The 24857-nt window shown below is 39.5% G+C and overlaps 1 protein-coding gene across 1 annotated transcript; it reads right to left on the reverse strand.

The window, feature by feature from the left end:
• Positions 1 to 13932: 13932 nt before the first annotated feature.
• On the reverse strand, positions 13933 to 23965 carry LOC103413611 (putative disease resistance protein RGA3). The gene is made up of 4 exons (XM_070824403.1): positions 23772 to 23965; positions 22557 to 23655; positions 14500 to 17857; positions 13933 to 14392 (listed from the first exon to the last, which is right to left on the reverse strand). Exons 2-4 carry the CDS (start codon positions 23646 to 23648, stop codon positions 14385 to 14387), a joined length of 4458 nt encoding a protein of 1485 aa, XP_070680504.1. The 5' UTR covers positions 23649 to 23655; positions 23772 to 23965; the 3' UTR covers positions 13933 to 14384.
• Between the last annotated feature and the right edge of the window lie 892 nt (positions 23966 to 24857).

Consider the following 24857-nt stretch of genomic DNA (forward strand, 5'->3'; position numbering starts at 1 on the left):
CTCTAAACAAGTACAAACACTCCAGAGTAGTGCGGTGTGTCAAAGGTGCCAAAGCCAGTTGAATGACTAGAACTGTCCGGTCTTCAAAAATGATCTCTGGACTCCTAAGCACAGGGAAGTACCACTTGAGCCAAATTTGTACCATCCAAAGTGGCCCTTGCCGATTGGTCTGGAATGGCCTATCTTTGATCATCTTGTCCAACATCGAGTACAGATAAGAGAGCACGAATGGCCCCATGGCAACATCTTCATAGGCATTCAATGCCTCAGCCAGAGGAATCCATTCCAATTTGATGTATTTGGAGGGATTTGGAAACAAGAATTTGTTGAGCCAATACAACAGGAAATGTACGTGCTCCTGATCGGGATTTGCCCGAAGGGAGTTGGAACTAGAACGTCCCTTGAAATAATGCAAAAATCCTGAGAAAGAGGTGCCTGAGGCCTTGAGCTTGGCCGGATCGCTATTCATTTTCACAAGAAGAAGGATAGCTCCGACATTTCCTTTCTTCTTCTTATTGGTTTCCCTAGGAGCTGCCCAGTCCTTGGTGATGTCAACACATTTGCTCGACGGTCGAAGCCCGAACAACTGAGCCATATCTAGGATCGTGGGTGTCATCGGGCCCATTATGAAATTGAAGGTGTTGGTGGTGTTGTCCCAAAACATCATTACTGCACTGAGAAGCTCGAGATTCAAAGTGATGCCTTGCTTGGACAGCATAATCAGGTCGTGGATGCCGTTGGATCGCCATTTAGCTTCATGAATGGGCTTCAAGTTATCAATCCATTGTCCCCACTCTTCACTGGAGGGAGTAGGGAAGCCCTGGGTAGCGTGACTCCAACCTTGTGGACAAATACCAGTTCTGGTCCTATATGGATTGGGAGTGATCCATGTTGCTGCCAGCGGGTTACACTCCACTACATCTGGGACTGGGCGAGTCTATGCAGGACCCAGAGAGAATGCATCTCTGTGTTCGAAGAACGCATCAAAATGAAGATCAGGCTGATCTGGGTAGAGCAATCCAATCTGATGTCTGAGTTTGGTAATGTCGTCACTGATTTTGTATCGAGGACGATTTGAAGCCTTCATTGGAGAAACTTTGAAAGAACAGAGAAACGGGAAGACTGAGAATTCGTAAGGATTGAAGAAATCAGAAGCAAAAGTAATATGGTTCTCAATCTAGTTTTTTCATTTTTATATGTTTACAATTTAACGGTCATTAGTGGCGCAAATATTGATTCTGACTAGGAATTTGAGAGGTTTAAATATAATTAAAGCCAATCTTAATGGTTTAATCCTGTTTGAAAAATGGGCAATGTTCGGACAGAAGATAAGCAGTTAGGCCTGTTTCTAAGGCCCAACCTTATTTATTTCCCATTTAGCCCATTATTTGACAGATTTAATAAGCAAAGCCCATCAGCCCATTCACAAGGCTAGTCATATTTGTTCACACATTCATACTTGAGGAACATCAAAAGGTTGTGCAGGCTTGTAGCTGGAGTAGTAAATATCTTGTTCACACATTCATACTTAATATTTGGTTGCGTAGGTAGAGTTTTAATCAATGAGTCGACTCTACAACTTATATAACAGTCATATCAAACTCTTATGGATGTGATAATAACTTGAGATAGTGCATTCCATGATTCTCGCTAACTTGTTTTGTTTGTTTCAAAGACTTTCTAACACATATCTTTTGTATTTTCCTATTCATGATCCTTTAGTCTAGAAAAATTCTTCTACGCAGTTGTTCGTATGTAGAAACTATCAATTCAATGGGATCACAAGGTACCTTGGATGCTAAGAAAATATAACGACTATTTTGTGAGTGGCCGCACGTACTTATGACCCTTTAGTCGCACACTAAAATTTCTCCTTAGACCGAGATGCATGTCAACTTTACACTACACTAAAAACACATCATATTGTTAAGGAAATGCTTGGTAACTTATCATTTAACACTCACTTTCATATCTAAATCACTCCAAAAAGATTTGTTGTGAGAAAATACGGTTTGGTTCATAAATTTTCTCTAGTGCATATCAAAAGAAAGTTCAGTTCCGAACAAGAGTGCACCAGAGATAACCTCTTGGTTCTACCATCCAAGTCAATAAAAAGCCCAATTACTGTCTCAATACAAAACATTATTAGAAATGTTCTAAAGCCCAATAGTCAGCCCAAAAACCGATGCAAGGCTTGCAGTTGACAAAAACCCTAGCTGTGAGAGAGAGAATTCGAGAGAGCGAGAATGGTGTCTGGATTAGGAATCCGCACGAAGCGAGTGGTGGTGGATAGGCACCACCACATGCTCAATCATTTGGCGCGGTTGTGACCAAGGACCTTCCCAACGGCCAGCCGACCGCAGTTGTGCACGCCGAGCAGACCGCCATATCGAGAAGTCTGGTGACTGCCTTGTGGATGTGCTGATGGGCTTTACTTATTAAATCTGTCAAATAATGAGAAATAAATAAGGTTGGGCCTTAGAAACAGCCCCAACTGATTATCTTCTGTCTAAACATTGCCTATTTTTTAAACATGATTAAGTCATTAAGATTGGCTTTAATTATATTTAAACTTCTCAAATTCCTCGTCAGAACCAATATCGGCGCCACTAATGACTGTTAAACTGTAAACATATAAAAAATGAAAAAACTGGACTGAGAACCATATTACCTTTGCTTCTGATTTCTTCGTTACGAATTCTCAATCTCCCAGTTTCTTAGTTCTTTCAAAGTTTCTTCAATGGCGGCTTCAAACCGTCCCCGATACGAAACCGATGACGGCTTCACCAAACTCAGACATTAGATTGGATTACTCTACCCAAATCAGCCTGATCTTCATCTTGATGCGTTCTTCGAACACAGAGATGCATTCTCTTTGGGTCCTGCATGGACTCGCCCAGTCCCAGATGTAGTGGAGTGTGACCCGCTGGTAGCAACATGGATCACTCCCAATCCATATAGGACCAGAACTGGTCTTTGTCCACAAGGTTGGAGTCACGCTACCCAAGGCTTCCCTACTTCCTCCAGTGAAGAGTGGGGACAATGGATTGATGACTTGAAGCCCATTCATGAAGCTAAATGGCAATCCAACGACATCTACGACCTGATTATGCTGTCCAAGCAAGGCATCACTTTGAATCCCGAGCTTCTCAGTGCAGCAATGGTGTTTTGGGATAACACCACTAACACCTTCAATTTCAGAATGGGCCTGATAACACCCACGATCCTAAATATGGCTCAGTTGTTCGGGCTTCGACCGTCGGGCAAATGTGTTGACATCACCAAGGACTGGGCAGCTCAAAGGGAAACCAATAAGAAGAAGAAAGGAAATGTTGAAGCTATCCTTCCTTTTGTGAAAATGAATAGCGATCCGGCCGAGCTCAAGGCCTCGGGCACCTCCTTCTCGAGATTCTTGCATTATTTTAAGGAATGTTCCAGCTTCAACCCCCTTCGGGCAAATCCCGATCAGGAGCACGTACATTTCCTATTGTGTTGGCTCAACAAGTTCTTGTTTCCAAATCCCTTCAAATGCATCAAATTGGAATGGATTCTTCTGGCCGAGGCATTAAATGCCTATGATGATGTTGCCATGGGGCCATTTGTGCTGTCTCATCTGTACTCGATGCTGGACAAGATGACCAGAGATAGGCCATTCCAGACCAACCGGCAAGGGCCACTTTGGATGGTACAAATTTGGCTCCAGTGGTACTTCCCTAAGCTTAAGAGTCCAGAGATCATTTTTGGAGATCGGACAGTACTAGCCATTCAACTGGCTTTGGCACCCTTGACACACCACACTACTCTGGAATGTTTGTACTTGTTTAGAGAATGTCGGACAATGACAACAGAACAATGGGGTGTTTCCTTTTTCAGAGCCTACCCTTGGTTTGAAAAAGGAATTTTTTTGGAGGAGCTCGACGGACCATATGAAAAATGGGGAACGGATCGATTCTTCAGCTGCGTCCAAGTTCGAGACATCGCTTGGTCATCCCCACTAGTTTGTCTACTCTTCTTAATCTTAGTTCCAATAAATCTAATTGATTGGTCATCCACTTAGATTTATCTAATTATCTAGAAACAAGTTCACAATGATAGCCAGTCACAATAACATTCGAGACTAGAATAGATTAAGAATGAAACATGGCATGTAATCGAATAATAATAAACAAGATATTTCAGAAATAATCATGTCATGGCTTCATCATAAGCCTTAGAAAAGTAGTTTAAGTACACATAGTCATAATAAAAATCACAAAAGAAGTCATGGAAGAAGTGTTGGATATATGTCAACATTCTGTGATAATTTATATATGCTAATAATTTATCTTCCGGAAAAACCTGTAAAGATATGGGAAACGTAGTTTTATCTCTTATTTTTCCACGCCTATATCGCACGTCACTAGGAAAAATCTCCAACTAGTCAAAGTCGGAACTCTGAAACTCAGAAGAGAGTTGAACGGTGCTGTTTCGCAAGCCATCTTCTTCCAAGAGCCGAAAAAGCTTCGTCCCAAAACCTGCAACTTTCTCCGGGTCAGTTTCATCCTCCTTTTCCCATCTCCTTGGGTTTTTTTCGTTTGGATTTTTCTGTTGCATTTGCATATTCTAATTTTTGGGGGTTTTCGGATACTATGCACATAGTAATTCAATTCTCATGTGATGTAAATGATCGTTTGAACCCTTTGATTTGTTTTAAGATTAATCTTAATTTTGATAATTAATCAAAAGTTTAGAATTGAAGTTGTTATTTTAGTTGCTTGGATTAGGAAATATTTTTACAAGCCTTTGGAAAATTAAAGTTTTATCTCAATGGAATTTTGAATGGAATGTTGAATTTCTGTTACTTTTTGTGCTTGCTTGGTATGTGGATTGATCATATGAATTTTGATCAAGTTGTATAGGAGTATGGCAATGAGAGTGCACCGTGTTTCACTCCAACAGAGTGACATTTGTTCCTTTGTGGTTGAGTATACGGAATTTATCCCTTCGGAATGATGGATTTAAGTATCTGTGACGGGGGATGCATTTCGAGGGAAAGGAGGGTCCGATTGTATTGTAGTTGAGGATATGAAATTGGATATTTGAAGTGTTTAACCAAATCGTAAAGTTTGTTTGTTAGCTTGAGGAACATCAAAAGGTTGTGCAGGCTTGTAGCTGGAGTAGTAAATATCTTGTTCACACATTCATACTTAATATTTGGTTGCGTAGGTAGAGTTTTAATCAGTGAGTCAACTCTACAACTTGTATAACAGTCATATTCTTCAGAAAATATAGTGGACATAACTACCAGTTTTGGGTCGAAAGATTTCATAACAAAAACGGGGATTTCCTTGTTATCTCCAAATCAGAAAAGGAAGGCTTTGTCAGAAATATTCTCGTCCCTGAAGGTTTTAACTTTTTCGGATGGAGAAGTTTAGAGGTCTTATTGTCTGAAATCCTCCGTGGGGGAAAGAGAGTGGGGGCTACTCAGAGGAAAGTGAAAAGAGTCGGAAAAGAGTTTGTGAACAGCCAGACGGGTGCAGGCCATCAGGTTTCGTATAGGGATGCTGTCCTCGGAGGCAAGACGGCGACAATTGTGGCACCCACTCGAAATGCCAAAGAGGAAATATGGATGAAGAAAATCTGGAATAAGAGAGACATTTCCAAGGAAGCCTACAGTTGGGGGAGCGTAGTTGTTTGTGAGAGACAGGTGGTACATCAACCTTGGAGAGAGGTGGAGGCCTCACTTCGAAATCTTCTGGGAATGGAAATAAGACTCTCGCCTTTCCAATGCAACAAGGCGTTGTTCGTCTGTCAGAACGAAGAGGAAGCAACCAAAATTGCTCAACTTGGAACTCTAGCCATGAAAAAGCTACCAGACGTGGTGATGTCTGGATGGTGGGACAGTATCAATTCAAATCACAGAAAGGTGGTTAGTTATGGCGGTTGGGTTGCTCTGGAAGGATTACCGCCACACCTTTGGACCAATAATTTTTTCCTGAAGATTGGAGAGGCCTGCGGAGGTCTGGTAGAAATCGACCGAAGAACCGCTAACTTTGATTTTCTGCTCGAAGCAAAATTAAAATTGAAACCCAACGACACAGGCTTTATTCCAGAGTTCGTTGATGTGGCAGATGGAGAATCAGTTTTCAGGGTTAAAATTCGTCAACTTTCGCCAGCAAAGAGACCTAATCTTTCGGCTGAAGACGGTGGAGCAACTAAATCACCAAATGGATCTTTGAAGAAGGACCTGAAAATACAGAGGCTCACCGGAGCTACCCTTCCGGCGAAGGCGGATATGCAACAATCAGTTCCTTTTCCGGGGACACGTGTCTCTTTCCGGATTGGTGAGTTTGAATGCCCTGTCACTGTTGGAGCTGACAGAAAGTATGGTCTGAACAGGCTTTTGACAGAGGATGCACGGCATGAGGAGTCTGCAACCCATGACTTTACTTTCTCTATTAGCAAGCACGGGTGGCCACTTCAGACAGAATGTCTGACAGATTCGGCGAGCTTTATAGAAGAACAAGAAAATGCAGATGCAAAGGATAATTTCAAGAATTCAAAAAGGAAAGAAAGTCTCAGACAAAGGTGCTTTTTGGAAAATGGCAAAGGCATGGAAGTAAGTGGGAGAGCAGGTGGCGGTGGTGGTATGTCCACCGAAGAAGCACAAAGCTCTACAAGTGGGTATTATTTTAATAGATCAAACAAGGAGGTTAGTCTAAAAAGTAAAGAAAAAGCTTTGATGGTGCGTGGGCCCCTGGTTCACAAGGAGTTTGATCTAAGTGACTTTGTAAGGCTCGTGGGTCTTGTTCCACAAAATAATTATGCTGGGTCATGTCTAGGCCCACTTATTCTATACTATGATGGGCTGAGATATCATTTTCAGTTAGGAAGGGAACTATCAAACAAGATCTTTTGGCACTCAGCCATGTCGGCAGAACCAAAGTTGTCGTATCGGGTGAGCAACATGCCAAATTTTACTACAGAGATTTTATTTCAGCGACAACAGGCTAAGGAAGCTCATTTCGACGGTGTCCCAAAAAAATCCCCCACTTGTTTCAATTTGAAGTTTCTTGGGAGATTTGGTGAAATAGACAAACTTGGAAAAAGGCTGAAGCTTCTTCTCCCACACGAATTCGGATCTAACCAGACTGGTGTCGTAAGGCCTGAAATGATGGAAATCCATTCCCCCAATCTTTCCATCTTAGATTCTGTTGGTGAATTAGAGGAAGAAAAGGAGAGTGATGTTGATGAAAATCCTGTTCGGCGATCGGGCTGGTCGACAGAGGAGAAACCATTTGATCAAAGGATGAGATGGACAGAGGCTCTTGGATTGGATTCGTCTTTTTTATCAGATAGTGCTGAAGAAGAATACATGTCACAATCATCAGATTCAGATGAGGAGAATGGTGACTCTTCACAAGACGAAAAAGAACCATCTGATGTTTTTGATCGGTTCAACGGGGAGCTTCACAACCTCTTCACAGATACAAATTTGGAAACAGAGGCGACAGCGGAAGAGGAACCAAGTCAAACGCATCATGTAGTAGCATTAGAAGATGTGGAGCAGTCCGATTTCAAGGATATTGGAAAAAACAAGAAAATGTTAAAGTACAGTAGAAGGAAAAGATCGGCTTGTGTATCAGTCAAACGCGAGGCACAAGATCAATCTTCCAAATTTTTGTCAAAGATGAAAGTTTCCTTGTTTCCTCTGAAAAGGTCTTTATTCCATGAAATGAAGACTGGGAAAGTTAAAGTCAGCAAGAGTGAGGGTGGAAGCAAGGGAGACAAGAAATTTCAAAGGGGTATTATCAGACTTAATGAAGATAATTAGCTGGAATGTTAGAGGATTGGGAAGTAAACAGAAGAGACTGACATTGAAACAGCAGTTCCGACGTTTACAGCCCGATATCATTATCTTACAAGAAACTAAGAAAACATCAATCGATAGGAGACTTGTGGCCAGCGTGTGGGGAAGCAGATTTAAAGAGTGGATTTATGCCCCTGCTCAAGGAAGTTCTGGGGGCATAGCAGTAATTTGGAACACCAAAAACATCTCAGTTACTGAATCTCTGATTGGAGTTTTCTCTGTCTCCATAAAAATTAAGGCCTTCAACGGGTTGGAATGGTGGTTATCAGGGGTCTATGGCCCTTGCAAAAGTAGAGAGCGAAGGGAGTTCTGGGAAGAAATGGCTGGCCTTTACGGACTGTGCGGACCAAAATGGTGTGTAGGAGGGGATTTTAACGTGGTGAGATTTGTAAACGAGAAATCAAATGGGGGAAGGCTGACTACAAGCATGAGGAATTTTAATGATTTCATTCGAGAAACAGAACTCAAAGATTTGGAATTGCTTAATGCTCAATTTACATGGTCAAATTTCAGAGAAGAACCTGTGTGTCGGAGGCTAGACAGATTTCTGGTCTCTGCAGGTTGTGAAGAGATTTTTCCAGAGGTAAGACAAATGGCTTTGGCAAGGGTAATTTCTGATCATTGCCCTATCCAGCTAGAATCCAACAAGGTGAAATGGGGGCCAAGTCCTTTTAGATTCGAAAACATGTGGCTACAACATCCAGAGTTCAGGAACAAGTTCAATCTATGGTGGCAATCTGAGCAGGTGGAGGGATGGGAGGGTTACAAGTTTATGATCAAGTTAAAAGCCATAAAAAAAAAGGTGCAAAGATGGAGTAAGGAGAGTTTCGGGGAAGTCGAGAAAGACTTTAAAGAAGCTGAGGCTAGCTTAGAGGAGTTAGATAGGAGAGAGGGGATGGAAGGGCTAGATGTTGATGCTAGAAGAAAGAGGGAAGAACTACTCTTCCTTGTGGGAGATTTGGCTTACAAGGAAGAAGTGAAATGGAGGCAAAGAAGTAAAGTGGAATGGGCAAAGGAAGGGGATGGTAATACTAAATTTTTCCATCGAGTTGCAAGCGGGAGAAGGAAGAGAAACTATATAGAAAGGTTGGAACCGGAGGTTGGGGGAGTGATAGAGGATGCGAACGAGATAGAAGATCATATAGTCAATTTCTTCAAGTCCTTGTTTAGTAGCAACGAAGAGGCATGTTGGGGCTTGGAAGGTATCAATTGGGCTCCAATAAGCGAACTTGAGGCGAATTGGATTGAGAGGCCTTTTGAGGAAGCCGAAGTTCAAAGAGCAGTTTTTGATTGTGGAAAGGATAAATCGCCAGGACCGGATGGCTATTCTTTGCAAATGATTCAACAATGTTGGGATATCTTGAAGGCGAACATTATGAAGATTATGGAGGAGTTCTACGAGACAGGGATAATAAATGCGGTGACAAATGAAACTTTTATTTGTCTAATTCCGAAGAAGTCAGATTCTATGAAAGTGACGGATTTCAGGCCCATAAGTCTTGTGACTGGGTTATATAAAATTATGGCGAAAACCTTGGCCTCAAGATTAAAGGAGGTTTTGGGCAGCACAATTTCTCAAAATCAAGGAGCGTTTGTTAAGGATCGACAAATATTGGATGCTGTCCTTATCGCAAATGAAGTGGTAGAAGAGGTCAGGCAGAAGAAAGAGGAGGGATTGGTGCTCAAAATAGATTTTGAAAAAGCGTATGATCATGTAGAGTGGAGATTTTTGGACGAAGTCTTACAAAGAAAAAGCTTTGGCAACAGATGGAGGAAATGGATGCAGGGATGCTTAAGTTCCGCAAATTTTTCTGTTTTGATTAACGGGAGGCCTAGGGGAAAATTTCAAGCTTCAAGAGGTTTGAGACAAGGTGATCCACTGTCACCTTTTCTTTTTACCTTAGTAGTCGATGTTTTGAGTAGGTTAATGGAGAAGGCTCAAGAAAATCATCTCATCAAAGGGTTATGTATTGGGCAAGAAAAGGTGGAGATTTATCATCTTCAATTTGCAGATGATACCATTTTTTTCTTGGCGGAAGATGAGGGAGGTTGGAACAATCTATTAGAGCTGCTCAAATTATTCTGTTCTGTTTCAGGGTTGAAAATCAACAAAGCTAAGTGTTATTTGGCCGGAATAAATTCAGATTGTGAGAAATTAAATAGGTTGGCGGATTCTTGGGGTTGTGAGGTAGGTAGCTGGCCTATAAAGTATTTGGGACTCCCTCTTGGGGGTAGGCCAAGAGCACTCAAGTTTTGGGATCCAGTGGTAGATAAGATGGAAAAAAGACTTCAAAGTTGGAAGAAGGCCTTCTTATCCAGAGGAGGTAGATTAACTCTGATTCAATATGTTTTGGGAAGCTTGCCGACCTACTACATGTCTCTGTTCAAAATGCCTTGCGGGGTGATTGGACGCCTAGAAAAACTAATGAAAGGATTTTTGTGGGAAGGTGTGGAGGAAGGAAAGAAAAACAACCTGGTAAAATGGGAGATAGTTATTAAAAGTAAAGAGGAAGGAGGTTTAGGGGTGGGGAATTTGAGGAATCGGAATGAAGCATTACTTGCTAAGTGGTTGTGGAGATTCCCAAAGGAACCTCATTCTCTCTGGCACAAAGTGATAAGAAGCAAATATGGGCTACAGGATAACGGATGGAACGCATTTCCTCCGATAAGGGGTTCAAGCCGTAGCCCATGGAAAGATATATCGATTGGTTCCCAATTGTTTCTTCACTGCTGTAAGTTCGAGGTGGGCAACGGGGAGAGGGTGAGGTTTTGGGAGGATGGGTGGTTAGATGGAGGACCATTGAAAGAGCAATTTCCTAGATTATTCTTGCTATCGAGGAAGCACAATCAGAACATTTCAAGCTTTGTAGATCTTTCTACCAATTCTTTAAGTTGGAATTTTGATTTCAGGAGAAATTTGAATGAGGCGGAGATAGAAGAGGCGGCTAGATTATTACAGAAAGTGGAAGAGGTCCGATTGTCTCAATCAAGAACGGATAACAGAAGGTGGAAAATGGAAGCATCAGGATTGTTCACATGCAAATCCTATTGTTCCTTCTTGAGTAACAATGGGATGATGCAATACTTCCAACCCCATTCACAGATTTGGAAATCCAAAGTTCCTCCGAAGGTTAAGATTCTTGTATGGTTGGCGGCCAAAGGGAAGCTCAACACTTGTGACCAAATTCAAAGGAGAAGCCCTTTTATTTGCTTATCCCCACAATGGTGCAGTTTGTGCAAAGCAAAGGAGGAGAGTGTAAACCACATTTTTCTCCATTGCTCTTACACGATTCAGCTGTGGTGGAAACTGTTTCAGGAGGTTAGAGCTAGTTGGGTCATTCCAAAGGGTTGTTTCGAGCTTCTAAGCACCAAGTTTCAGGCCCTAGGAAGTGGGAGGAAAGCTAAAGCTTTGTGGGGTTGTCTGGTCTCGGCAGTTTTTTGGAACATTTGGCTGGAGCGTAACAAAAGAATTTTTGAGGATTATACAGGTGTGGGGGTAGAAGTACTTTGGGGAAGAGTAAAATATTGGGCAGCCCTTTGGGCGTCAGTCTCAAATGTTTTTAATAACTACTCTATTTCTCAATTACTGTGGGATTTGTTAGCAGCAGTAAAGTGAGTTAGGTCTAGCTAATGTTGCTGTAGCCAAATCCTAGTGAGAGTTTTTTCTTGTTTCTTGTTAATGGTGGATTTCTTATCCACTCCAGTGTATTTCTCTTTTCTTCTATAAAATGTTTTGTTTCTTCTCAAAAAAAAAATAATAACTTGAGATAGTGCATTCCATTATTCTTGCTAACTTGTTTTGTTTGTTTCAAAGACTTTCTAACACATATCTTTTGTATTTTCCTATTCATGATCCTTTAGTCTAGAAAAATTCTTCTACGCAGTTGTTCGTATGTAGAAACTATCACATCAATGGGATCACAAGGTACCTTGGATGCTAAGAAAATATAACGACTATTTTGTGAGTGGCCGCACATACTTATGACCCTTTAGTCGCACACTAAAATTTCTCCTTAGACTAAGATGCATCTCAACTTTACACTACACTAAAAACACATCATATTGTTAAGGAAATGCTTGGTAACTTATCATCTAACACTCACTTTCATATCTAAATCACTCCAAAAAGATTTGTTGTGAGAAAATGCGGTTTGGTTCACAAATTTTGTCTAGTGCATATCAAAAGAAAGTTCAGTTCCGAACAAGAGGGCACCAAAGATAACCTCTTGGTTCTACCATCCAAGTGAATAAAAAGCCCAATTACTGGCTCAATACAAAACATTAATAGAAATGTTCTAAGCCCAATAGTCGGTGTCCGGCTCAGAATTCGAGAGAGCGAGAATGGTGTCCGGCTCAGGAATCCGCGCGAAGCGAGTGGTGGTGGATAGGCACCACCGCATGCTCGATCATCTGGCGCGGTCATGACCAAGGACCTTCTCAACGGCCAGTCGATCATCTGACGCAGAAGCTGAAGTACATGAAGTTCCTCAGGAAGCGCATGAACACCCAACCCTCTCAGGGCCCCATCCACTACCTCTCTCCCGCCAAAATCTTATGGCGCAACGTCTGAGGGTAATGCCGTAATTTCATAATGCACACTCTGGTCCTCTGTGACCGTTATAATGGCGATTGGTTTGTATTTTTTCCGGGATGATCCGCACAAGTCTAAACGCGGGCTCTGGCGAGGCTGAAGGTTTACGAGGGCATCCCACCGCCGTATGACTAGATGAAGAAGATGGTGGTTCCTGATGCTATCAAGTGAGTATGGTGGCGGTGTGTCTTTTTGTTTTTGTTTTCTAAGTGTTTGATGAATTGCTTCGGTGAATTGGGGTTTGTGATCAATTGTCAAATTAGGGTTTTGAGGCTTCAGAAGGGCCACAAATACAGCTTGTTGGGTCAGCTTTTGTCCGAGGTCGGATGGAATCATTATGACACCATCAAGGTAAGATGAAATTCAACTCAAAAGATTTATGCATTTTGCAATTCTTGTTTAATGATGTCGAAATTTGTTAACATTGCCTTTTATTTGTTGTAAGTAACTTGAATGTAGATTGCATTCTCTTGTAATTTGAATGCAGTTTGGATGTAATTTGAATGTAGATTGTTGTTAGCCACAGCAGAGTCCATACATTTGTTAACTTACAGAGTTATCTTCATCATTTGCATCATTTCACTTGTCGGTTTTATGATGTTTATGTATTTATTCATCCATGAATATGGTTTTCATGATCATACATGGCTTTATATGTTTTTAAAATTTCTTGAGATGTCCTCGAATTTGGAAGCTGCCTTTAAGCTTGGCAATAGGTTTGCATTATACGTGTTTTTGCATCCATGGCATGATGTTCTCGGATTTATATGAATGCAATGTTACATTTGTTGGTAAAGTTATATGCCAAGTACTGAACAAGAGAAAGGAGATAGCTGAGTTGGCATACGAGAGGAAGAAGCTTGGTTGCAGACTGAAAAATCTGCAGAGGAGAAGCTTGGTTCCCAGCTTCAACTCCTTTATTCGGTGACATATTAAAAGTTTAGGGCTATGACGTGGTGTCGTCGTCTTTTTTACCCTCCCAGTCATACGTTCTTTTGTTGAGGATTACATCTCGGTGAGTTTCTTTTGGCTTTTATTCGGGATTACATCGTAGTGAACTTCTTGTCGAGCATCTCATTTTGAGGAATCAGATCTTTTATTCTGATAAGTTTAAATGAGGAACTTGTTTACCTGTGTTGACTGACTTGAATCGTATGGTTCTAATTTGTTTTATGATATTGTCTTTTTCCATAAAAATTTATGGGTCTCAGTCTTGGTTTCTTTGTTGGCGCCACTTTACTGCCACCAAAAGCCATGGCGGCTTCCGTTGTGTGCATATTGTGTTAACATGGCTAGAGTTTTGGGTGTTTGCCTGACATTTTAGCTTGACGTTTTCTAGCCTATCGGAGAACTATAAACCTATTTTTGAACTGAATTTAAATTCGGGTATGATTTTTGGGTACGTCATCGGACCGTTGAAGATGGTCTTAGTAGAGCTAGAGACTCGTGTGGTGTTTGCACATGTGACAAACTCTGTAAAATGGGATTACACTTTTCTAATCTCGCAAAATATTTAGAGAATAACTCGACTCTAGAACGTACATTCTTGGATGAACTTTCCATGGTACAAATAGAGGACTGAACATCCTACAGTAAACCGCAGGATAACAAATATCAATGGAGGGACGTCTCATTTACACGAGGGAATTCGAACAATGCCCTCCTTTCCGACTCAGCGCTGAAAAATGCAGACCTCCTCATGTTCCGAAGTGTTGGGAGTGAGAACTTGGATTGGTCTTGTATCTGGACGCTGGCTGATCAAACACAAAGAAGTTGGCAAGAAATGTAGAAAACAACCTGCAACATGTTGAAATGATGGTAAAAGGTTTGGAACAAAATATTTAAGACAAAAAACTTGATGAATAATTTGGTTTGACAAGAAATTACCTACTGAAGTTTAGAATGTGAGGAATCTCAGGCCAATATTCAATCTTCATCCTCATCTTAATTAACTAATTGACAAAAAAAAGAGGTTTGGTCAATACGCAATACTGAAGAAGAAATGTGAGAGAAGGAGAATTGAACAAATGAATTATTTGTTTTGAGAGAGAAGAATTACTTTCGATTTCTGGAATATGAGAAATCTTGGGCCACTCTGTGCCGGTACCCCTGGCGCATTTTTCCTTCAGAAAGGGACATTCAAAAATCCTTAGATATTTTAGTTTGGTGAGGCGTCGCATAGCTTGGGCGGAAGGCAGAGACTTGAGATTCGTGCATTTGTAAATATGTAGATGGTTGAGAGATGTAAGGTCACCCAACCATTCTGGAAGAGTCTCCAGCCCATCACACTCATATATTCCAAAGTATGTTACAGGACTAGTCGAGTGATTAATTACTTGAGGCAGAGACTTGAGCTTGGGCCACCCCACTATTGCCAAGCACTCTGATGATGGAATTTGCGAAACCGGGAAAGAATCGAGCTCCTCCCAGAATCCACCAATCCACAACTTTTCCAAACGAGTCAGAGTGTGTAGACCCGTCGGCAAGTATTGTAATTTCTCACAACTACGTATTGATAAATCGGAAAGAGATTGCAAGCTAGTTACATCGACATCTGCCAGAGATATCAATTTTTTGCACCTTTTAATTTTCAAGTCGACAAGAGATGTGCAGGATGTGAGGTTGTCTAAACTGAGAAGAGCCTTTAAATTCTGACAATCCTTTATTCTCAGTTTGCCAAGGGATGTGCAATCGTGTAAAGAAATCTGCCTCAAATTCTGACAATCCTCTATTCTCAGTTCGCCAAGGGATGTGCAATCGTGTAAAGAAATCTCCTCAAGAGTAGTGATAGAGCCAATGTTCAATTCTGGTCCGCTGCAACTTGCAATAACCAATCTCCGGAGGGCGGTCAGACTGCTCCCCTCATCGGCAACTGAACTCCATCTTAGCATAGGGCAATTCACTATACTCAACTCCTCAAGAGATTCATGACCGCCTGGCAGGCTTGATAGTTGAGCACAATCTTCAATTACAAATTGCCCAAGGGATGGCGGGAATACATCTGAAATTGGAATGGATACCAAGTTTCGGCTACCACTTATTTTCAATCTCTCAAGTGCGTTGCAATTCTCGATACACAGTGAACCAAGGGATGTACAATCCTGTAAATACAACTCCTCCATTGTAGTACTACTGACGATAGACAATTCCAGTACATAACTTGCAATAAGTACCAGTTTCCGAAGGGTCGTCAGACCGTGATTTGAAATGCTTATTAGCTTAGGGCAGTTATAAATGGTCAGCTCCTCAATAAGAGACATGTCTACCCCATAAGCTGAATACTGCCCCAATTGTTGATAATCGTGGACACACAGTGCACGGATAGAAGTACAAGATTCAAGCCCACTCGATACACAAGTCTTTAGTCCATCACAATCTTCAATGGTCAATTCACGAAAGGATGTGCATTCATGTAAACCTGAAATTGACTCCAGACTTTTGCACGACCTTAAAGACAACACCTGTAGAGGGGTATAGCATTCTGGTAGACTTTGCAGGTCCATTAATCTTAATCCACCACATGAACTAATCTTCAATCCTCGAAGGGATGTTGCACCATGAACTGAAATGGACATCAGACTATCGCAGCAACTTATTTCCAAATTTTCAAGATATGGACATTTTATGGACAACTCCTTAAGAGAAACTCGGCCGTACAATTCTGGTCCACTATGCAGGCTCGTTGATGTTAATTTACCACCACGTGAACTAAACAACAATTTCTGGATGGATGTCAAACCAAATAATGAAAGGGATCTAAGTTTGTCGCAGTTGCTTATTTCCATATTCTCAAGAGAGGTACACTTTTCTACCAGACTTGTTAGGTTTGACAGCTCGTGACAAATACTCATATCCAACTTATGAAGGGATGCAAAATGATCAGGAAAATTTCTCATTTGTGGACACTCCACGAGATCCAACTCCTCAAGGCGAGGAAACACCGATATTTGTTTTTCTTTCACCACTGGTGGTTCAATCCATTCGATCAAATTTGGGGCCGCAGTAATTCTGAACGTCTTCAATGCAGGATACAAAACCTTGGTCTTCATTGCATCATCAACGTCATCATAGCCATAAAACTCATCTCCCAAACTTTTTAGATTACACATTGTATTAAACTCAAGATGCATAAGACTAGGTAGATGGCCAAGCATGGGGGCTTCTTCACATACGTCGCACTGAATTAATCGAATTTTTTTCAAGTTGTTGTGCGGCTTCCAATATGGAAATTTAGCACCCATGAAATTGTAAATCTCTAAAATTTCCAAATTTGGGTGTGGCTGGAGGCCTTGGAGAACATCTTCTTCGCTGTTGCTGTGTGGCCTCATTTCCTCACCCCATACAAGTGATAACTTTCGTATGTTTCTCTTTTCAACTAAATTTGATTTCTTCGCTTCTTCTCCATCCCTCACATGTTCCAAATCATAAATAGCCAATTCACCTTTCAAGTGATTTAAGCCAGCCAATTCCTCAATTCCACGACCGATTCCATCAGAACTCACAATAAAATGAGGCATTTTTCGAAGATTAGTCAATTGCTCGACCCCAACATGAGATTCCCTGTACCAACCAAAATTAGCACGTTTCTTTTTTTGGACAGGACCAAAATAGATATGTCTCAAGTTGATCAAATCTCCAATTTCCTTAGGAAACACCTTCAGTAGTCGACAATACTCCATTCTTAATGTCTGTAAGTTATGGAGCTTGCCGACAGATTTGGGGATTGCTTTGATCTTTGTCCTAGAAACGTTTAAATACCTCAACTGCTTCATCTTCTCAATTGATTTCGGCAGCTCCTTAATATCAGCATTGTAAAGATTCAAGACATGTAAACCCCTAAACCTTGGCAACATGTTACTAGGAACTTCACTATTAGAAAACAATGAGCGCAATCCCCTTAAACTTTTTTTTGGTATCAATTCCAAAACCGAAGTAGGAATGTGCGAAGCATGTCGAATCTTCAGTGTGCCAACCATCTCATAAGAATTCGATGTCGCGCTATCAGATTTTGATACAAGTTCTGCAAAATCATGCACAAGAATGTGCATCTTGCATTTGGCAACAACACCAAAGGCATCCTTCGTAAGATCTTGAAGTAAGGAGTTTTGCAACAGAATATGAAAATACTCCGTGCCTATATCCTCCATCTCTAGATCACTATTCTCGGAAGAAGGGTGAAGCAATCCTTGAGCCATCCACAGTTGGATTAGGTCATCCCTTTCCATTTCAAAGCCTTCCTTGAACATTGAGCAATAAGTGAAGCATTGTTTCAAAATTGGGAATTTCAAATTATCCAAACTCAACTTCAATCCCGAGATGATCATCTGTTCTGCTTCTGGAGAGTCCCATATTTTACTGTCTAGAATTGCTGACCATTCACTTGCATCATTCTTAGAACACAACATTCCTCCGAAAACCTGTTGGTTCATATATAGTTAGATTTGTTGTTAAATAATTCATAGGTTGCATAACCGATTATAACAATAAAAACATCAATTTGTAGTTTGACAGAAGCTGACTAATACGTGCACATTGTTTTGTATTGATGCAGACTATAACTTGGCTTGTCCATACAAATGTTTCATTTAAACTTTTTAACATTTCAGTTGACTTCCTATACAGTTTAATCGACTATAACTTGGTGTTGTTAACTTTTTAACTTTTTAACATTTCATTTAAACTATAACTTGGTGTTGTTAACATTTCAGTTGACTTCCTCTACAATTTAGATTTCACATGTGTGGCTGAGATGAGAGAATAGTAAATCTAACACAAACATTTTAATCGACGTGAGAAATATATTTTATTTAAATTGGTTCACAATGATCAAGTTTTGGTGGCTATAATAAATTTGTGACTATCAACCTAGAAGATCTATAATGCAACAGTAGAAGTACATGGGTGAAGAGAAGGAGCAATGGCCTTTTTTAATGACCTTTATGCACTTCTACATTCTTTTTATTTTTACTAGCCATTTAGTTGATAAAGAGAATGTTAGGACCCTGATAAAGTTAATGGGTCAATATATGTAAGAAGGTTAATGAGTCACTTAAGCCCACTAAGGAGAATACTATGTATCAAGATGAATGGGTGTCCAGTGATCAACAATCATTACCGTCTAAGGGAGTGTATCTAGAAAAATGGTCAAGTCTAGTCGGACTATCACGAATGTTTAGGAAAGACAATTTGTCATTATAACACATTTATTGTAGCTCATTAGCTGGCCAATGTCCAAGTTAAAGACGAGAACATGAGTACGTGTAATGCTTGCGGGACAAAGACATTGGTTTCATGAGAGTTTCAATGTCTCGTCGGTGTTTTGGGAAGTCTACATTGTTATTGGAAAACAATGATGGCGTATCTCTCATCTAAGATAGTCATATCTTGTTTAACACCCGGAGTCCGGATATGAGCTAGCCAACATTATATGTATCATATCCAGCCAACATTATATGAAACAAAGTCCTCCATGCACTGTGGGAGACCGAAAGAATTGAACAAACCTTTACAGTGTTAGATAAGATAAAAATTTGTGGAAATGTTCATGATATCAAGATGGGCCATTTTATTTGAAGCTAATCGTTTCATGGTCAAGGAACTGTTGCATTTGACAGAGTTGATACAATATTGTGGTGATAATGCCAAGTCGTCTGATGCCTCGCTAATCCGAGGAAGCAAGATTATTATTGGACGAAGGCAAAGTTGTTCAGTAGATGAATTAAACAACTTTTTGGGTCTTTGTTCAGTAGTATTATATGCATTAGAATCATGAAGGAAAAAGTTGTTCGGTTGGAGGCTAATGTGCTTGTGGGATGCTAGAGAATTTGGAAATTTTTCATTTTCACCAAGGTTATATTTGGGGAAATATTCAGCAATTGATGACAAGTTTGCACTTGTTTTGGTTGTAGCTACCACGCTAATACTTGGACAAAGGCAGAGCTTATTGGGTCTAACTTAGCATAAACTACAATTACGGCATGAAGACATGCCTTTATTTTGGGGGTAGGATTGTTAGGATGCTGGGATTTACGGCTCAAAAGTAGGATGATGCAAAAATTAGGTTTGTGTTACCTATTTCATTTTGGTGTCTTCTTTTAGTTTGGATTTGATTTTTTGGTTGGATTCCTCGCTTGATGGAGAGATTTTGTTGATTAACATTTGATTAGGATTTTGATTTACTTCCAATTAGGATTAGAATTCTCATTGTAACCTAAGTCCTATGCACTATAAAAACACTATAAATAGGACCTTAGGTTTTGGTTTATTTTGTGTGCCAACACCATTATTTTAGAGAGTTTTCTCTCATTGGGTTTTGGGTAGAGGTCACAGTTTGGAGTCATGATTGTGTGGCAAATTCATGGCTTATTCTTTGGCAATTTGGTGAGAATCAGTTTGTGAGTTAGAAAACAATTTGGGAGAATCTTCTCCGTATGTTTGGGTTCTTTACTCTTGTGGTTTAGGGTTTGTAATTTGTGGGATTTGGGTTATGACAGTTAAACACTCTTTTGTAATCTCCATTTGTTTAGTGAAATTCCTCGCCGTGCTTCACCTGTGGACGTAGGCTTTACACCGAACCATATTAAATCGCTTGTGTTCTTATTTTGAGATTGTTTATTTAGTTTTCGCCTATGATGTTGATATTTGGTATTTTGTTAGGATCTGCTTCCATTTGAGCATAAAAGTACAACAAGTGGTATCAGAGCCCAGGTTTCGACTTGGGTTTTGCTTACCAATCACTATGAAGCCTTCTGTATTGTTGGTGAAAGTTGATATCGAAAAGTTCGACGACAATGACTTTGGTATTTGGCAATTGAAGATGCGTGCTTTGTTAGTTCAACAAAGGGTTTTGAAAACACTAAAGGGTGTGAAGGCTTTGCCGTATTCGTGGACCGAATAGGAAAAGGAAGACATTATGGAGCAGGCACTTGGAGCAATCCTGCTGACTTTATCTAATGATGTCTTGCGTGAAGTTGGTAACACCAAATCTATACCGGAGTTCTCAAATTAGAGAGTTTATATATGACAAAACCCCTTGCTAAACGGTTGTATTTTAAGAAAAGTTTGCATACTCTTCGAATGGATGAAGGTATATCAATTCATAAGCATGTTGATGATTTCAATAAACTTATGATGGATTTGAAAAGCGTGGACGACCAAATTAGTGATGATGATTATACGATAACTTTGTTATGTTCTTTATCTCCTTCGTATGAACACTTTGTCGATACCATGCTATTTGGTAGAGAAAGTCTTAGTTTGGAAGATGTTAAAGCCTCTTTGAATTCTAAAGAGCTAAAGAATAAAGTGTATGACACGCAAGATGGAGCTTTGGTAGTTCAAGGAAAGAATAAGAAAATGGGCAAATTTGGAAAGAACACTCGTAGCTATTGTTATAAGGAGGGTCATTAGAAAGTAGATTGCCCTAAACTCAAGGGCAAAAAGAAGCTATTTGATAAGTCTTTTGCTACTGTTGAGGCAAACATTGCAAAAGATTGTTGTTTTGAATTCCTCTAAATGTTATGTGATGAGGAGGTGGAGCTTGGTACTCAAGCTCTTTTGGTGGAGTGCAATTCGCACTTTTGGTTATATGTTCAAGCTTTTTTTGGATTTTGTTTCATATTTGTTAGTTTCAGTAATGAAATTTGTTGGAGAAGGCGTTGGAGGATATTTTTAAGTTTGAAGCGTTTTGGATTTTTTGAGTCTAGGTGGAGATTAGTTCTTTGAAGAATTTGGTGATCATTTTTGCACTTGTAATTTGGTACCCCAAATTGGAGTTTGTATTTGATTTGGAAGTTTCGCTAATTTCTTGCCGAGGTGGAGATTGTTGGGATTTACGACTCAAAATTAGGATGATGCAAAAATTAGGTTTGTGTTACCCATTTCGTTTTGGTTTCCTATTTGAGTTTGGAGTTAATTTCTTGGTTGGATTCCTTGCTTGGTGGAGAGATTTTATTGATTACCTATTTGATTAGGATTTGGATTTACTTCCAATTAGGACTAGGATTTTCATTATAACATAAATCCTATGCACTATAAATAGGACCTTAGGGTTGGTTTATTTTGTGTGCTAACACCGTTAGTTTAGAGAGTTTTCTCTCACTAGATTTTGGGTGTAGGTCACATTTGGAGTCATGAGTGTGGCAAATTCATGGCTCATTTGTTTGGCAATTTGGTGATAATCAATTTGTGAGTTAGAGAACAATTTGGGAGAATCTTCTCCATCTTTTTTGGGTTCTCTAATCGTTTGGTTTAGGGTTTGTAATTTGTGGGATTTGGGTTGTGAGAGTTAAACACTCTTTTGCAATCTCTGTTTGTTTAGTGAAATTCCTCGTTGTGCTTTGACTATGGACGTAGGCTTTGAGCTGAATCATGTTAAATCTCTTGTGTTCTTATTTTTTAGATTGTTTATTTTAGTTTTTGGCTACAATGTTGATGTTTGATATTTAGTATTTTGATGACAAGTTTGCACTTGTTTTGGTTGTAGCTACCACGCTAATACTTGGACAAACGCAGAGCTTATTGGGTCTAACTTAGCATAAACTATTTTGCCACTTAGTATTACGGTCTAGTGTTATTTATCTTCACTTATAAGTGAGAGGTTTTAGGTTCGATTCTCACAAAAAACAAGTTTGAACCACATTATTGCTAACTCATTATGAGGCTAGGCCCACCTCCTCCCTTTAACGTAGATAATATTGTTTGTTCCCGAGGAAAAAAAAACTTAGCATAAACTACAATTACAGCATGAGGACATGCCTTTATTTATGGGGTAGAATTGTTAGGACCCTATAACAATATTTAGTGCCCAATATATGTAACAGGGTTAATGGGTCACCTAGGCCCACTAAGGAGAGTACTATATATTTTTGAATTGTCTTGCATAAATGAAGAATATTGTTATTTAATTTCTTTTTCTTTTTTTCTTTTTTTCCTTTCTTTCTGGTTCCATTAGAGAATCAAATGATAAAATAAAGTAGAGGAGTGCATAAGATCAAAGGGAAGTGCGGAAATTACTTCGTTTAGTATGTGGGCTGAAGTTAAAATTATAACAAATTAGATTTCAAACAAAATAGTGTAAACTTTAAATAAAAATAATAAAAAATAAATACTACTTACCTTTGCCACAGATGGTAAACCTGCACATTCTTTGGCAATCTTTCTTCCAACTTCTTCTAGATCAGGATCTGTAGGAGTAGTATCATCTACAAATGCTCTTCCCTTTAATATGGACCAGCATTCGTCTTCCGATAGAAATCCCAAATCATAGCGAGGAAGTGTTCCCGTAATTGTTGCAAATTGGGAATTACATGTAGTGACAAGTATGGTGCTCCCCCGTGCAAAATGGAGTTTTGACAAACAGCTCATCAGTTTGCTCCATTTTTCAGAGTCTTCATTCCAAACGTCATCGAGTACAAGAAGACATCTTTTCTCTGTCAACCGTTCTCGGAGGCTTTTAAGCACTGCCTCCTGACTTTGTGTATCAACCGTTCCACATTTAACATATTCCAAGATTCGATTCAGAATTGAATCAACGTCAAATGTATTGGATACATATATCCACATTTTCTCTTCAAAGTGTGTACTTATCTCATCTTTAGTAAAAACCAACTTGGCCAAAGTAGTTTTTCCCAAACCGGGCATTCCCACAATGGCCATAACCGAAAGATTTTCTTGATTGACTTCGGAACTGGTCAAGGTTGCAAGTATATTTGACGCGGCCTCATCTCTGCCAACGATGATTTCATCCCCAATTGATGAATTGGTTTCTCTGATCGATCTCATTGCTTGAGAAGGTGCAGAAACTAGTTCCTTAATAGGCGCACAATTCTTGAGATCCACCAAGGACGCGTTGATTTTCTTGATTTGATGTGCTGCTTTAAGACGAAATGCAACGGGATTAGAGAGCGAAATGAAGTTGAGTACCTTTCTCTTCAAAAGGTTTTGTATTTGTAGCTTATGGCGGAGAACTTCATAGTTGATGTCCTCCAAGACATCATCAGCATCATTAGCCACGTCTTTAAGTTTCTCCACCCACACCGCATCAGCATCATCAGCAGCATCACGTGTGATATCTTGAATCAGGGATAATGTTTCATGCAGCCCTGTCAGTTTTGCTTCAAGTCCCCAAGAACGGACGAGCGGTTCAGCAGCAAGTGAAGCCGCCTTTGCAAGCATTCCCTCAGCAGTAAAACTAAATATCCTTGCCATATCCTTCCTTTAGTACACAAAAGACAGAGCAGATTAATACTCAGCTAGTTAAGGAAAGTAGATGAAAAAATCGAGACTAAGAATCTAAGAGCCATCAACAACAATTTGTGATTCGGAACTAACCTGGGTTTAGGATCTGAATTAGTACACTTAAAAGTGAGGAAGGACGGGGAGAGGCCTTAATCGAGAGGCCTTGGACTCGTGGTTGTGGAGAAATAGATTGAGTTCTTGGCGAGAGAGAGAGAGAATTGAAGTGTGGGAGTAGCAGAGAGAGGACACGGAAGTTAATGAAAATGTTAGGAAAATTCGTTTCCCCTCCCACCCTTTTGTAATTTTATAAATTGGAAACTTCATTATAATTCTTGGCAAATATGACTTTTACAATAAAACAATGAGTAAGATCAAAATCTAATTTTAGTCCCTTGATACATTAATTATTATTCTTTTTTTCTTCCTAATTTTAATGTATTAATTAGATTTCATTATAATTATAATTTTCATTTCATTCATTGTAATATATTTTAGTGTAAACATTTAGATAAACTAATTTTTGTTATACAACATATTTCGATATACTTTGTTTTCTTCATTGAGATACATTAAATTCATTATAATACATATCGGTGAATACATTTAGGTACACATATTTCGGTGCATACATTTAGGTACACACATTTCGGTACATACATTTCGGTACATACATTTCAATACAAACATGTGGGTACATTACATTTCGGTACATACATTTTTGGTACTAATATTTCAGTGCATACATTTCGGTACACATATTTAGGTACATTAATTTAATATTGTACATTTCGATACTAACATTTATGTACATTAATTTAATATATTATATTTCGGTACTAACATTTAAATACATTAATTGAGTCTTTCAAGTTTGAAAAACGTTAAATAAAATTAATAAATTAAAAACTTTTTTTTTAGTCAAAAAATAAATTTAAATGTGTATATTAATAAATTTTAATATTTAATGGGAGACATTGAATAAAATACACATTAATTAATAGACAAACTCATGGACCACTTCTATCGATTTTAAATCTCAATGACCATTTTGAATAAAAATTAATTTATGATTGCTTTAAATATTCTGGGTCTTGCTTTGATACAGAAGAAGAGAACTAGTGCTATGCTCGGAAAAGTTGGTCAAAACTTCAGTATGGAGCCTTCAAATTGGCTATACCT

Source organism: Malus domestica, chromosome 07 (assembly GCF_042453785.1).
Source record: "Malus domestica chromosome 07, GDT2T_hap1".
Lineage (NCBI taxonomy): Eukaryota > Viridiplantae > Streptophyta > Magnoliopsida > Rosales > Rosaceae > Malus > Malus domestica.